Source organism: Corythoichthys intestinalis, chromosome 6 (genome assembly GCF_030265065.1).
Source record: "Corythoichthys intestinalis isolate RoL2023-P3 chromosome 6, ASM3026506v1, whole genome shotgun sequence".
NCBI classification, from domain to species: domain Eukaryota; kingdom Metazoa; phylum Chordata; class Actinopteri; order Syngnathiformes; family Syngnathidae; genus Corythoichthys; species Corythoichthys intestinalis.
Window position 1 is genome coordinate 19,483,947 of NC_080400.1, and position 14,356 is coordinate 19,498,302.

The 14,356-nt window shown below is 40.0% G+C and overlaps 1 protein-coding gene across 10 annotated transcripts in view; it reads right to left on the reverse strand.

Moving 5' to 3' along the window:
• Positions 1 to 973: 973 nt before the first annotated feature.
• The window catches only part of grik4 (glutamate receptor, ionotropic, kainate 4), a 734,878-nt gene continuing 721,495 nt past the window's right edge, over positions 974 to 14,356 (reverse strand). For 9 of the 10 annotated variants that reach the window (XM_057839364.1, XM_057839359.1, XM_057839363.1 and 6 more), the window contains 5 exons: positions 13,906 to 14,071; positions 7,977 to 8,202; positions 4,769 to 4,897; positions 4,578 to 4,696; positions 974 to 1,700 (listed from right to left, as the gene is read on the reverse strand). In XM_057839364.1, the coding sequence (XP_057695347.1) occupies positions 1,311 to 1,700; positions 4,578 to 4,696; positions 4,769 to 4,897; positions 7,977 to 8,202; positions 13,906 to 14,071 (1,030 nt within the window). In that variant the 3' untranslated portion in view covers positions 974 to 1,310. The remainder of the gene's footprint in view (positions 1,701 to 4,577; positions 4,697 to 4,768; positions 4,898 to 7,976; positions 8,203 to 13,905; positions 14,072 to 14,356) is intronic. The other variant, XM_057839368.1, reaches the window with a different exon arrangement.

The following is a 14,356-nucleotide window of genomic DNA, read 5'->3' on the forward strand; positions in this document are numbered from 1 at the left end:
GATGTCTATCGCTATTAATGGCAGTCAAGAAGTAAAGTAAGCAAATATACAAAGATAGCTTGACCTCCATTATTATTCATTATGTTAGGCATAAAATTGATGCTAAATGTAGTTGCACCCACTTCTTGAGGTTGTAGTAGTGTTTTTTGATAGTTGATATGCTTTTTGAAAACCAATTGACTAAAGGACACCTACTAATAAGTGGCATAACTCTAATCGATGCCAATAAATTGACTAAACAAACGCCGCACAACCAACATCGAAGAAATTTAGTAGTAAAAAGTAACACAAATGGTTTTGTAAAAATTTCCGACAAGATTTGAGTGAAAATATATTGAACCTCAACTGTGAGAACTCAATAAAATTGTCTATGATGTCCCGTTTGCCTCGGCCACAGAAATCAGACTAATATATTCCAAGTTTGTGTTTGCAAAAATGAATGCATGAAAATGTCAGAGCAACTCAGCCGATGTAAAGTGAAAGGTTCCTCGGGCTTTGTGCTACCTTTCACATTCAATTCCAGTTGATGGGCCTTGACATTTAAAAGAACACATGTCAACTGCTGATATAAATATTTAAAAACGTTCTCCCTTTACTGTGGACCGATTTATTTGTTTATGCAGCTGCGTTTTAGTCATATGAATGCTTGTTGGCCTCAAGTCATCCATGAATATATCCCCTGTGTGTGTTTACATTGAGATATGAGGTCATAAAGAGCTGAGGAAAAGTCATAGTAAATATGACATAGAGTCAAAGATGTCGGAAAAGATGCAAAGGCACAGCAATGTGTACTGTATGCATGGAAAAAATGGAATTATTTAAAAGAGGAAACACATTGAAATGACAATACATCAAACAGCTTCATCTAAAAGTTCAGGTAGTTCTTTTCCCATTTCTTATCACATACATTTGTCAGATTAAAAAAAGGAACTTGTTTAATGTTTAAAGCCCCCCCCCCCCCCCCCCCCCAAGAACAATATAACAACAATAATCAGCACTGTTAATCCAACAGAGGACAGGAATAATTTAAAAAGGCGGGAAAAAAAAGAAACAGCACATTAATAAATGACTTGAAAATACTGCATAGTACAAATGACCCAGTGGCTGTTTGTCCTTTGAGTGTCCTGTTGAGCAGTAGTGAGGGCCGACATTAGACAGACTCATCAGTTTTTCCACAAGCAAGAAAAAGAAAAATCAGCCACAGACGATTCCCAAAAGAATAAAGAGTTGAGTCAGTACCTTCGTCCTGTGTCAGGCGATCTGGTAACAAAGCACCGGCTGACCACCGAGAGTAACGTCTACGTTGCACACTATTCAGGTTCGCTGCTATTCGTCATCTTGTCCCACTCTATGCTTTCCTCACTGGGTGTGGGAGATGGCAGGGACCCGGTCACCCCCCCAGGTCGCATTCTGAGCCCCTGGAAACGTCTGCACTCAGGGCAAATGCGGATGTGGCTGCAGCCTCTGGCCACCAGCGCGGCTTCCTGAGCAAGTCTGTGGGAAAGCGGCTCGGGCGGTCCCGTGCCGGTGCACAGTTTGCCGTTGGCAAGGCTGACGCCAGCCGCCCGTGCTCGGCGCTCTTCCTGGGGCAGGGGCTGCGGCCGCGTGACGGACGGAGTTCGGCGACGCCTCACTTGCAGGCTGTCGTGACACAGGACGATGCCCTGCAGCTCACGAAGCATCTCCTCGCACACCGACTGCTGGAACAGACCCACGGGTAGAGAATGGTAGAGACAGAACCGATGAGAGAGGAAGGGAAAGTCAGAGAGGCCACACTGATCACACATTAGAGGTTAGAAGCTAGTCACAACCACGAAATTTTGATTTAGAAAAAAAAAAAAACTTGGAAATTTGACTTACCAGTCCACACTAATATTATACATTCAAATTCAGTTGTTTAGTAGGCCCATGTGTACAATTTGCATTCAATATTAAGTGTACTCAGATACTCCCTAAAAAATAGGGATCTCTCCAATCCCATCATATTGTGGGAAATCGGCCCGATCACATCGTTTTCAGAAGATTGGAATCGGGTGAAAAAGATCAGGTTTTTAAAATGTGTTCATTTATTATTAGGTATTAGCTCATTGGCTGCCATTGATGGCGATAGACCCCCAATTTATTTTGACTGGCAGCGATAAACATCCATTGCCTTCAGTGGTAGTGAAACATGATCATTAATAAAAATAAATAAAAGTTACGCCAGTGGCTTTAATTGCAGTGAATGAGTTAAGGGCTACAAGCAGCAAAATAATCCAGAGGTAAAATGATTAGGGATGTCCCAGATCCATTCACGTGTTTGGAAATCGTATCATTTTTAGAAGATAGGAACTGGGTGATTTTTTTAAAAGGGCTATACTGCAACAAAATAAGATGTACAGGGATATCGTTGAAAGAAATGAAAATATGTTTTGTACCACGCAATATTTTTAGAATCGGGTGAAAAAAAGTTTTTAAGTGCATTTTTAAGATATTTTTAACGGATAAAAAGCAAAAAGAAAAGAAATAAATATGTTTTGTAATAAATTATTAAATGAGTTGGCGAGGTATCTGCAGATCTTCAAAATCAAGTAACTCGGACTTATTGTCTGAAAGAACTCTACTGGAAACACCCAAATATTCTTAAGGCTACTGAAATACTCCCCCAAAATAATGTAATCACACCTAGATATAAAAAAATACATCCTTAAAGTGCCCGAAACACCTCTATATTGGCAGAAATACGCTTTAAAGTGGCCTAAATACTCTAAAATCAACTAAAATACTCCCTAAAAGTAATCTAATTACGCATAGATGTGCTAAAAAAAACTATAAAAAGTATACAGATTCGTAGCTCTTCGACATGCAGTTTAGCAAATTTCAGTCCCATGCTTTAAATGTGTGTTCAGAACTGAGGACTTCACTTTTTTCCAACAGTAGTGGTCACAGAGATATACACTCTCAAACTGTGGAACATTAAGGAGACTTGGTGAGCTGCCCAGTGTCAGAACGACTATGTGGGCCAAAACACCTGCTGAGAGATGCGGAGGTCTTCCTGAAAGTTACAGAAATTGGTTGATAGCAGTGATTGCCTTATTACTAGGACTGCCAAATGATTGAAATTTTTAATCGAGTTAAACTCAACTTAAAAATTAATTAAACGTAATTAATCACAATTCAAACCATCCATTAAATATGCCATATTTTTCTGTAAATTATTGTTGGAATGGAAAGACAAGACACAAGACGGATATATACATTCAACATACAGTACATAAGTACTGTATTTGTTTATTATAACAATAAATCAACAAGATGGCACTAACATTAACATTCTGTTAAAGTGATCCATGGATAGAAAGACTTGTAGTTCTTAAAAGATATATGTTGGTACAAGTTATAGAAATTTTATATTAAAACCCCTCTTAATGTTTTTGTTTTAATAAAAAAATAAACTAGTAGCTCGCCATTGTTGATGTCAATAATTACACAATGCTCAGAGTGCTTAAACCCATAAAATCAGTCGTACCCAAGTGCCAGCAGAGGGCGAAAAAACACCAAAAAACACAAGTAACAAGTGCACATGACACTGTGCTGTCATTTTAATCTGTTTGAGCGGGGCATGTGCGTTAATTGCGTCAAATATTTTAACGTGATTAATTTAAAAAATTAATTACCGCCCGTTAACGCGATAATTTTGACAGCCCTACTTATTACCATCATTTTTGTCGAGTCTTGTTATTTCTTGTTATAATCTACAGTAAATTCTGTGACCACTGTAGGTTTTTAGTTCATTAATAAAGGCTGTAGCAACACTTTAAGATGTGTGTAATGTACACATAATGGGATGAAACTGATTTATAGTGCTAAAAAAGAATGACTCAGAAGTTGCCATTGACTTTTCACATACTGCATGTTTATTGAAGTCACAGTGTGGCGTCCAGTTGAGAAAACACAGTCATCGGGTATCATTTGAAAGGCATCACATCAGAATAAACGGCGTGTACATCAAGATTACGGGATGAATCGAGAAATCCGTTCAGCAATTGCGTCGATAAATAGAGCTGCGACAAGACTGTTGAAACTTCTCGATCCGAGCCGAAGCTACATTCAACTGACACCCTGCTAATTACATAATTATCAGTGTATAGCAGCTAGAAATCAACATTTTATATAATAAAATGACTTCTACTTAATAGTCCGCCTTTAATAAATTGCATCGTTTGTTTACCGATGACGATGCGCACACAGTGGAATGCTACCTTGGATTAAAGGTTATTAATCACACATACTATATTTGATGGAAAGGCTACGACTGCCAGCACCATTAATTCACCAAAAAGACCTGACGACATTCAATAGGACATCCTCTAGCTCTAGTCTAGGCAGTATATTATATTTCGGTTAATAATACAAATTATGCATGTAGACTGAGTGAGGTAAATCTTTGGTTTTGTGCTCATTGTGTCTGGATGCAGACCGCGCCTACGTGTCAGACCTGCTCAGTGTGGGGCTAGTCTGGCGGCCCCACGGGGGGGTGGGCGCCATGGGGGGTAGACGGAGACAAAGCAGATGCAGGTTAGATAGGCCTCTCTCACCTCGGTTCCTGGCGCGTGCCTCAGCATCCACACAAACTCCAGCACAGCCATGAAAATGGCCACCAGCAGGCCGCACACCAGCACCACAAAGATGCCGCCAATATTCTCCATGCCCAGACCTGCGGGAGAGGAGTAGGAACGTGATAAGATGAGGCGAACAAAACCAGCAAAAACATTAATCAGACAAGAACCTTTTGCTCGGTGGTCCTCTTCCTTTGGACATTTGCCGCCATCCCACCACTTCCTCTTTAGGATCTCCAAGCGATTGTCCTCCTGCAGTTTGAGGATGGCCAGGTCGAACTCATCTCGGTACACTGAGCCTGCAGTCAAAATAGAGCCAAATTGCCATTCATTCATACAATTAAATACTTCAATAGAGAGTGTTTGGGTATAACACTCTGAGCAAACACGCGTCTGTGCACGTACAGTAGGGCAAATAAGTATTTAGTCAACCACTAATAGTGCAAGTTCTCCCACTTGAAAATATTAGAGAGGCCTGTAATTGTCAATATGGGTAAATCTCAACCATGAGAGACAGAATGTGAAAAAACCCCCAGAAAATCACAGTTTGATTTTTAAAGATTTTAATATATTTTAATAATTCATTTTAGCATAATTCCTCCCAATTTTAGAAATCCAAGTACCGAATAACTTCAAACCGCAATTTTTTGGAGATGGCGCAATGGTAGATAAATGACAGGAAAACTGACACAATTGTGTTTTTGACTATGTTGAAACCTCAGTTTTTAAAATTGGGACTTTTGACTCATTTAGCTATTGCTAGCTAAATAGATTCCGCACACAAACACACAAGTTTGCAAATATTTCTTCTTCGACAGGAGAGGAGTACAAATCAGTCGATCAGTAGCATATCACATTGCTTGATTTTTAAAGAATGTATTTGCAAATCATGGTGGAAAAAAATTATTTGGTCAATACCAAAAGTTCATCTCAATACTTTGTTATGTACCCTTTGTTGGCAATAACGGAGGCCAAATGTTTTCTGTAACTCTTCACAAGCTTTTCACACACTGTTGCTGGCATTTTGTCCCATTCCTCCATGCAGATCTCCTCTAGAGCAGTGATGTTTTGGGGCTGTCATTGGACAACACGGACTTTCAACTCCCTCCACAGATTTTTTTATGGTGTTGAGATCTGGAGACTGGCTAGGCCACTCCAGGACCTTGAAATGCTTCTTACGAAGCTACTCCTTTGTTACCCTGCTGTGTGTTTGGGATCATTGTCATGCTGAAAGACCCCGCCCCATTTCATCTTCAAAGCCCTTGCTGATGGAAGGAGATTTTCACTCAAAATCTCTCGATACATGGCCCCATTCATTCTTTCCTTTACACAGTTCAGTCGTCCTGGTCCCGTTGAGAAAAACCGCCCCATAGCATGATGTTTCCACCCCCATGCTTCACAGTGGGTATGGTGTTCTTTGGATGCAATTCAGTATTCTTTCTCATCAAAACACTAGAACCTGTGTTTCTACCAAAAAGTTCTATTTTGGTCTCATCTGACCATAACACATTCTCCCAGTCCTCTTCTGGATCATCCAAATGCTCTCTAGCGAACCACAGACGGGCCTGGACGTGTACTTTCTTCAGCAGGGGGACACGTCTTGCAGTGCAGGATTTGAGTTGCTGGCGGCGCATTGTGTTACTGATAGTAGCCTTTGTTACTGTGGTCCCAGCTCTCTGTAGGTCATTCACTAGATCCCCCCGTGTGGTTCTGGGATTTTTGCTCACCGTTCTTGTTATCAATTAGACGCCACGGGGTGAGATCTTGCATGGAGCCCCAGATCGAGGGAGATTATCAATGGTCTTGTATGTGTTCTATTTTCTAATAATTGCTCCCACAGTTGATTTCTTTACACCAAATGTTTTACCTATTGCAGATTCAGTCTTCCCAGCCTGGTGCAGGTCTACAGTTTTGTCTGGTGTCCTTCGACAGCTCTTTGGTCTTGGCCATATTGGAGTTTGGAGTGTGACTGACTGAGGTTGTGGGCAGGTGACTTTTATACCGATAATGAGTTAAAACAGGTGCCAATAATACAGGTAACGAATGGAGCCTCGTTAGACCTCGTTAAAAGAGGTTAGACCTCTTTGACAGGCAGAAATCTTGTTTGTTTGTAGGTGACCAAATACTTACTGTATTTTCCACTCTAATTTGGAAATAAATTCTTTAAAAATCAAACAATGTGATTTTCTGTTTTTTTTTTCACAATCTGTCTCTCATGGTTGAGGTTTACCCATGTTGACAATTACAGGCCTCTCTAATCTTTTCAAGTAGGAGAACTTGCACAATTGGTGGTTGACTAAATACTTATTTGCCCCACTGTAACTGCAGCCTGTGTTAAGATCGTGCAGTGTGAGTAAATTATTTTACGTGCATGAACATAAAGCAGCGAGCGTTTGAACCATCAAATCAGCACCAGAAACCTAAAAACAGCAAATGCGATTGTTTACTGTTAGTAGCAAGTATAAAGTTGGTTAGAAAAATGTTTTTGCCAAGCGGCGATTAGGTGAGGGCTCGGTAAAACAGCGCTGCTGCCATTAGGATGCGCGTGGACGTGCACAGGTGTGCGTTCGCCCAGAGTGATTTACCCGAACTTAATTAAAGTGAACATAAAGGGCTTTTTGGGGTAGTTTAAGTTAAAATGGCAGGCCTCTGTGTACCCATTGGGCTAGTATTTCAAATAAACACTAAAAATTCTGTATAGTACCTTTAATATTTTAAAGTTTACTGTTTGCTAACAGGTATTTATTTGTGAAGCCCTTGGGGATCTTTTTTGATGATGTCAGGCTATAGATATTCTTGACTTGACTCAAATTTTGACACTAATAAACTGTTACATTCATATCTCAAAGCACCACTCTACTTGTAAACTGAAGTGCAACTTTCATGAAATAATGTATGACTGAAACACACTTCAGTCACCCAATGGGAATATTTTGTCTGAAACAGAAACGGTGTGGAGTCTAAGGACTGAGCTTAGCCATCCTTGAAAGGATTTTGAACGAATCCTGTTTACTTTTAAGTTCTGTTTCCCCTGCATTGACACCTTCACTCAACACGTGTTCAAAGTAGAAGTGACGGCAGACATTTGCACAGCCAGCGAGTCGCATCACAACAGGGAGCCAAATTTCACATTCTCATATCTTGCCTACTCCATCAGCTCATGGGAAGGGATGCTCTATTAAAGCCTGTTTGAGTTTCTTGTTTTGCATCATCTCGCTTCCCTTGCGACAGATACTAATAGATTTGCTTTTTCCTCAAGCGTTACTTTTCAATTTAACTTTCTATGCCGAATCCTGCAACTAATTCTTTTGCTCCTCAAGTTGAGGAAGCATCAAACGAATAGAATCTATACTTCACTTCGACTCCCTCCCAACTCACCTAGCGGCATGCCGATACCGTAGCCCTTGGTGTCGAGCAGCCCGCCGATCTGCGTCAAGTTGCAGTTCCTCTGGCGATAGTACTCGTTCATGGTGCTTTCCAACAGGTAGGCATAGTTGGAATTGAGAACGCGGGCAATGCCCTCTTCCGTGCTCTTCACAAACACGCTTGGTTGCTTGGAGTGCATGAAGTTCCACATTCGTTGGTATGTCTGGTAGCGGGAGTTCTGCAAAGCCAAAAGAAGAAAAGAACCCGTACCAAGTGAACCCCTTGATTTGTCCATGAATGTACATGTGAACTGAATGGAGCAATCTCATGGCCCTTCAACCTGTTGCCGTCTGGCAGGTGCTACAGTGCCATACCAGCCAAAACAAACAGACTGACCTTTTCTTTCCAATAAGTATACTCAACAGCATACTCAACTTACGTTTGAACTAAAATGTAACTGTCATTGGACTGCTAATGCTATAACACTGTCGCATACAGTGGGGCAAATAAGTATTTAGTCAACCACTAATTGTGCAAGTTCTCCCATTTGAAAATATTATAGTGGCCTGTATTTGTAAACATGGGTAAACCTCGACCATGAGAGACAGAATGTGAAAAAAAAAAACCCAGAAAATCACATTGTTTGATTTTAAAATAATTTATTTGCAAATGGAAAATAAGTATTTGGTCAATACCAAAAGTTTATCTCAATACCTTGTTATGTACCCTTTACTGGCAATAACGGAGGCCAAACGTTTTCTGTAACTCTTCAGAAACTTTTCACACACTGTTGTTGGTATTTTGGCCCATTCCTCCATGCAGATCTCCTCTAGAGCAGTGTTGTTTTGGGGCTGTCGTTGAGCAACACGGACTTTCAACTCCCTCCATAGATTTTCTATGGGGTTGAGATCTGGAGACTGGCTAGGCCACTCCAGGACCTTGAAATGCTTCTTAAGAAGCCACTCCTTTGTTGCCCTGGCTGTGTATTTGGGATCATTGTCATGCTGAAAGACCCAGCCACGTCTCATCTTCAATGCCCTTGCTGATGGAAGGAGATTTTCACTCAAAATCTCTTGATACATGGCCCCATTCATTCTTTCCTTTACACAGATCAGTCGTCCTGGTTCCTTTGCAGAAAAACAGCCCCAAAGCATGATGTTTCCACCCCCATGATTCACAGTGGGTATGGTGTTCTTTGGATGTAATTCAGTATTCTTTCTCCTCAAAACACGAGAAACTGTGTTTCTATCAAAAAGTTCTATTTTGGTTTCATCTGACCATAACACATTCTCCCAGTCCTCTTCTGGATCATTCAAATGCTCTCTAGCGAACCGCAGACGAGCCTGGACGTGTACTTTCTTCAGCAGGGGGACACATCTGGCAGTGCAGGATTTGAGTCCCTGGTGGCACATTGTGTTACTGATAGTACCCTTTGTTACTGTGGTCCCAGCTCTCTGTAGGTCATTCACTAGGTCCCCCCGTATGGTTCTGGGATTTTTGCTCACCGTTCTTGTTATCATTTTGACGCCACGGGGTGAGATCTTGCATGGAGCCCCAGATCGAGGGAGATTATCAGTGGTCTTGTATGTGTTCCATTTTCCAATAATTGCTCCCACATTTGATTTCTTTACACCAAGCGTTTTATGTATTGCAGATTCAGTCTTCCCAGCCTGGTGCAGATCTACAATTTTGTCTCTGGTGTCCTTCGACAGCTCTTTGGTCTTGGCCATATTGGAGTTTGAAGTGTGACTGACTGAAATTGTGGACAGATGCCTTTTATACCGATAATGAGTTAATGCCATTAATTTAGTTAACGAGTGGAGTGTCGTTAGACCTTGTTAGACCTCGTTAGAAAAAGTTAGACCTCTTTGACAGCCAGAAATCTTGCTTGTTTGTAGGTGACCAAATACTTATTTTCCACCCTAATTTGGAAATAAATTTTGGAAATAAATTCTTTAAAAATCAAACATTATGATTTTCTGTTTTTTTTCCCACATTCTGTCTCTCATGGTTGAGGTTTACCCATGTTGACAATTACAGGCCTCTCTAATCTTTTCAAGTAGGAGAACTTGCACTGTTGGTGGTTGACTAAATACTTATTTGCCCCACTGTACATCTCACTAAGTGATATGTTCTCAGACTAACTAGTATAATCTCAATCTGGGTACTGGATATGCAATAGGGGTGTGACAAAATATTGAAATGGTGATATATCGTTTTAAAAATGTGTCACTGTTTAAAACGAAAAAGAAAAGGAACCAAAAAGTTGCTAACAAACTCTTCCACCATAATAGTGTCTCAGTTAACTCTAAGGCTGCATTGATGGTGCTCGACGCCCAATCCATTTAGACTGGGAACGTTTGTTCATCCGAAACAAGAGCATTCACAGTTATTCTGTCCGATTTTCAGGGTATTTACAGGTCATTTCCTATTGAGTTTGTGTCACGGCCTACTTATTTGGGTGATTTCCAGGTCACTTACTGTTCTGTAACTCAAAATAAACAGGAAGTGGCCCATAAAATACACCCAGATCAACAGGAAGTAACTGAAAATCAACTGGCCCAAAATTACCTCATTGCCTGGCATTGGCTGTCACTGAAGGCCATAGACGTCCAATCCGTTTGAATCCAGTTCAAATGAGTTGGACATCTACTAGTGATAAACTCATTCCAATTCACAGCAGACGCTTGTTTTTCAGTTTATTAGTTGTTTGGAGAATATCCTAGAATGATTTCCTGACCATGATTTCCTTCGTGAGCTTTGTATCGCAAATCGTATCGTATCGTGAGGTACCAAGAGGTTGCCACTCCTAATATCAATATTTGCAGACTTACATTATAGCATTTTTGCACTGTTACATAAATATCTATGCACAAACTACTATTTTAACTATCATATCAAGTTAGCCTTCTGCCTCCTAGACTGAGTCCTGTAAAATGTCATATACGCACCATTATATTACCATTACAATACCACTTGCATCTAGTAACTTACTCACTTTATTCCCAATCTGTCTACCCTGTAACCTCTTAAATCAGCAAAATCTATTGTACATTTTTGGGGAACCGTGGCTCAGTGGTAGAGTAGTCACTACCAAACCAACCAAGGTTGTGTGTTCGATTCTCCGCCCTGATGAACTTTCCTAAGTATCCTTTAGCAAGATACTGAACCCCACATTGCTCCTGCTGCTGCGTCACTAGTAGGTAGGTAGGGATCTAGCATAAAGCGCATTTACCACTCATATTTGGTATGGGATCACCAAGTGACCATCGAATTGGACTAACTCAAAGTCAGCTTTAGTAAAATTCCAGCATATTTGATGAGGAGACGCACTAAATAAGTTGGATAATTCTAAATTAATACAGTGCTGCATCCGAAGTAAATTCGTTCCAGGACCGTGTTTGTAAGTCGAAATGGTCGTATGTCGAGCAGGATTTTCCCATAAGAATACATTATAATTCCATTCATTTGTTCCACAGCCTGAAAACCTACACTAAATCCTTAATAAATATTGCTGGTACTATTACAAATGGCAATTACACATAACAAAAAAATAAATTATTAATAAAAAATGAAATAATAAAATAATACAGTAATATTACCTGTAAAAAAAATATAACGAATCAGGTTCTAATTACTGCTGTCAAATTTATCGCGTTAACGGGTGGTAATTAATTTTTTAAATTAATCACGTTAAAATATTTGACGCATTTAACGCATGCGCGGAATGACCCGCACATGCATTGCCTCAAACAGATTACTATGACGCCGTTTTTTGCACATTGAGAGCTAAGAGGCAGAGAAAGGCGAGTGGACACAGGCGTTCATTGGACCCTGCTGTTTATTGGCATAAGCTTCGGCAACTCCTTCACAACAAACATAAGTATCATTTAGTGAAAGCACAACAAAAATAATATTCCTATCGCTCAAAAAAAAAAAAAAAACTTTACAGCTATGCAAAATACACATAAAACTTACTCAGACTTTGGTCAAACTCTATTCAAACATTTCGTTTAGTGCAACAAATACACTGGATGGCAATATTTAGTCACAATATACAAACTATCAGAGGTCTCATACGTTGTGAAGCCAGCACTCAAATGACCGTGAAGTACCAGTAAACAGGGAACTACGGAGTCAGTCGAGGGACAAAACACACTCATTGGCTTGATTTCTAAGTAATTTAAAACTTGCCATTGACACCTTGTGGTGTATTTCAATCACTACCTTACGTAGTTAAAGACACTGTGGAAGAACGGCAGGGAGCCCATGTGACGTCACTGCTCGGCGACTTCCACAATGGCGAGCTTCTAGTTTATTTTTTGATTGAAAATTTTACAAATTTTATTAAATTGAAAACATTAAGAGGGGTTTTAATTTAAAGTTAGTATAACTTGTACTAACATTTATCTTTTAAGAACTACAAGTCTTTCTTGTGGATCCCTTTAACAGAAAGAATGTTAATAATGTTAATGCCATCCTTGTGGATTTTATTTATTTATTGTCATCATCATCGCTATCATTGACAGTTACAAGATGTGATATGATTAACCCGAGAGAGAAAGAACTGAAGAAAGACAAGGGCTGACGGGAGAAGCATATGCTAATCAAGTCCCGTCCCCTGCAGCCAAGGACGCACAATCAGGACATAGTAGAGTAGGCATCGTACATTGCATGACATGAGCTTTTTTTTTTTTTTTTTTTTTTAATCTGTTACTGTTATAATAAACAAATACAGTACTTATGTACAGTATGTTGAATGTATATATCCGTCTTGTGTCTTATCTTTCCATTCCAACAATAATTTACAGAAAAATATGGCATATTTTAGAAGATGGTTTGAATTGCAATTAATTACAATTCATAAATTTTTAAGCTGTGATTAACTCGATTCAACATTTTAATCGTTTGACAGCCCTAGTTCTAATGTGTGTTTTGCGTGCAGTAGCTGAACGCACCATGTTGCTGACGTGACGGAGAGCGGGAGAGATGCGGCTGAGATTTTACTTTCTCTTTTAATGTTTTGTTAAGAACACTGTCAACTGCAGCGGACAGTAGGCGTGTTGCGTTGCACAAGTTCTGAAATAAATGATAAAAACCTAACGAAGCTGACAATTTCTTTGGCGATGTCACCACAAAAATAATTGTCACCTTAACTTATAAAGACTGGTGAACGGAGGTTGGAGAAGGACCGTGGAGATCATAGACATTCTACGGGCGTATCGTTGAGCCAGTAAACCGATGCGCACCTGTTAAAAAGGAAAATTAATTTTTTTCTAATACAAAACCTTAAAATTCAAATATGGCCAAGCAATTTTTATTGTACTTGTGAATTATCATGCTTTATATTATATATAGAACAGCAAATTTCTATTTTGAATGGTTTTGAGGATAGAAATTCGATCTCACTTGAGATCAAATGACTTTTTCCCAGCAGAAGTTGCAGAAATGCAAATTTTCCCTCCTTTAAGCGCAAGTTGTCTTTCCTGTGCTCACCCGGCGGAACACATTCTTTACTTAGTGTTCTAACTCGCCTCTTCCTTCTTTGAGCTACTCTTTACTGACATAATTAACAGTGGTGGGCAATAAAGCACAAAGGGAAGCAGCCAGAAGACCAATGTAAGTCATTTCTTAGTTCCGTATCATTCTTCACTTTCTCACTGCCCCGTCACAATCTCTTTCTCTATTTTCCCCGTCTTTTTCCCTCCTCTTAAAGAGCCTTTTTGGTGCTTCACTTGAAACATGCCCCTTTGCCCTTTAGATGAAAGCTATTGAGTATTTGTAGTCAAAGAGGCATGACACTTGTGATAAGAACTAGACAGGTAGGTGAAAAGGGAGAATAACATCGATGAAAAGGACTCTCGGGTCAATCCGTGGGTGTTTCTTATCGACTGAACACCATAAACAATCAATCAAAACCAAAGATGTACGTGAGCCTGACCTGGAAAAAGGTCATGGTGGAGCCCCCGTGCATGGTGCCATACTCTATGGCCGTCTGATCCGCCAGGTCGTCCACCGACTCGATGGGCACCTCCATCCTCTGAACGGTGAGGAAGGCGGCCAGGTTGGCAGTGTACGAGGAGATGATGATTAATGTAAACGCCCACCTGTGACAGGGGAGGTGAGAGCATATGTATTCTCTTATGTAAATTAGCAGACAGATAAATAGAGATAAATGGCGTTTGAGAGCGAGATGCATTACAATGATGGCACACCTTAGGACAGAAGACAGGGAAATGTGCTCATGAGGGAGCATGGATGAAGGTCACAATGTTGCTGTGGTATGAAAGACAAAAAGAACAAATAAAAACGTAGCGCCTAATTATGTTTGAATGGTCCTGTGTTAGGTTTGCTGTTTACATTTTGAGCTATAAATAATTTTCCTTTATGTT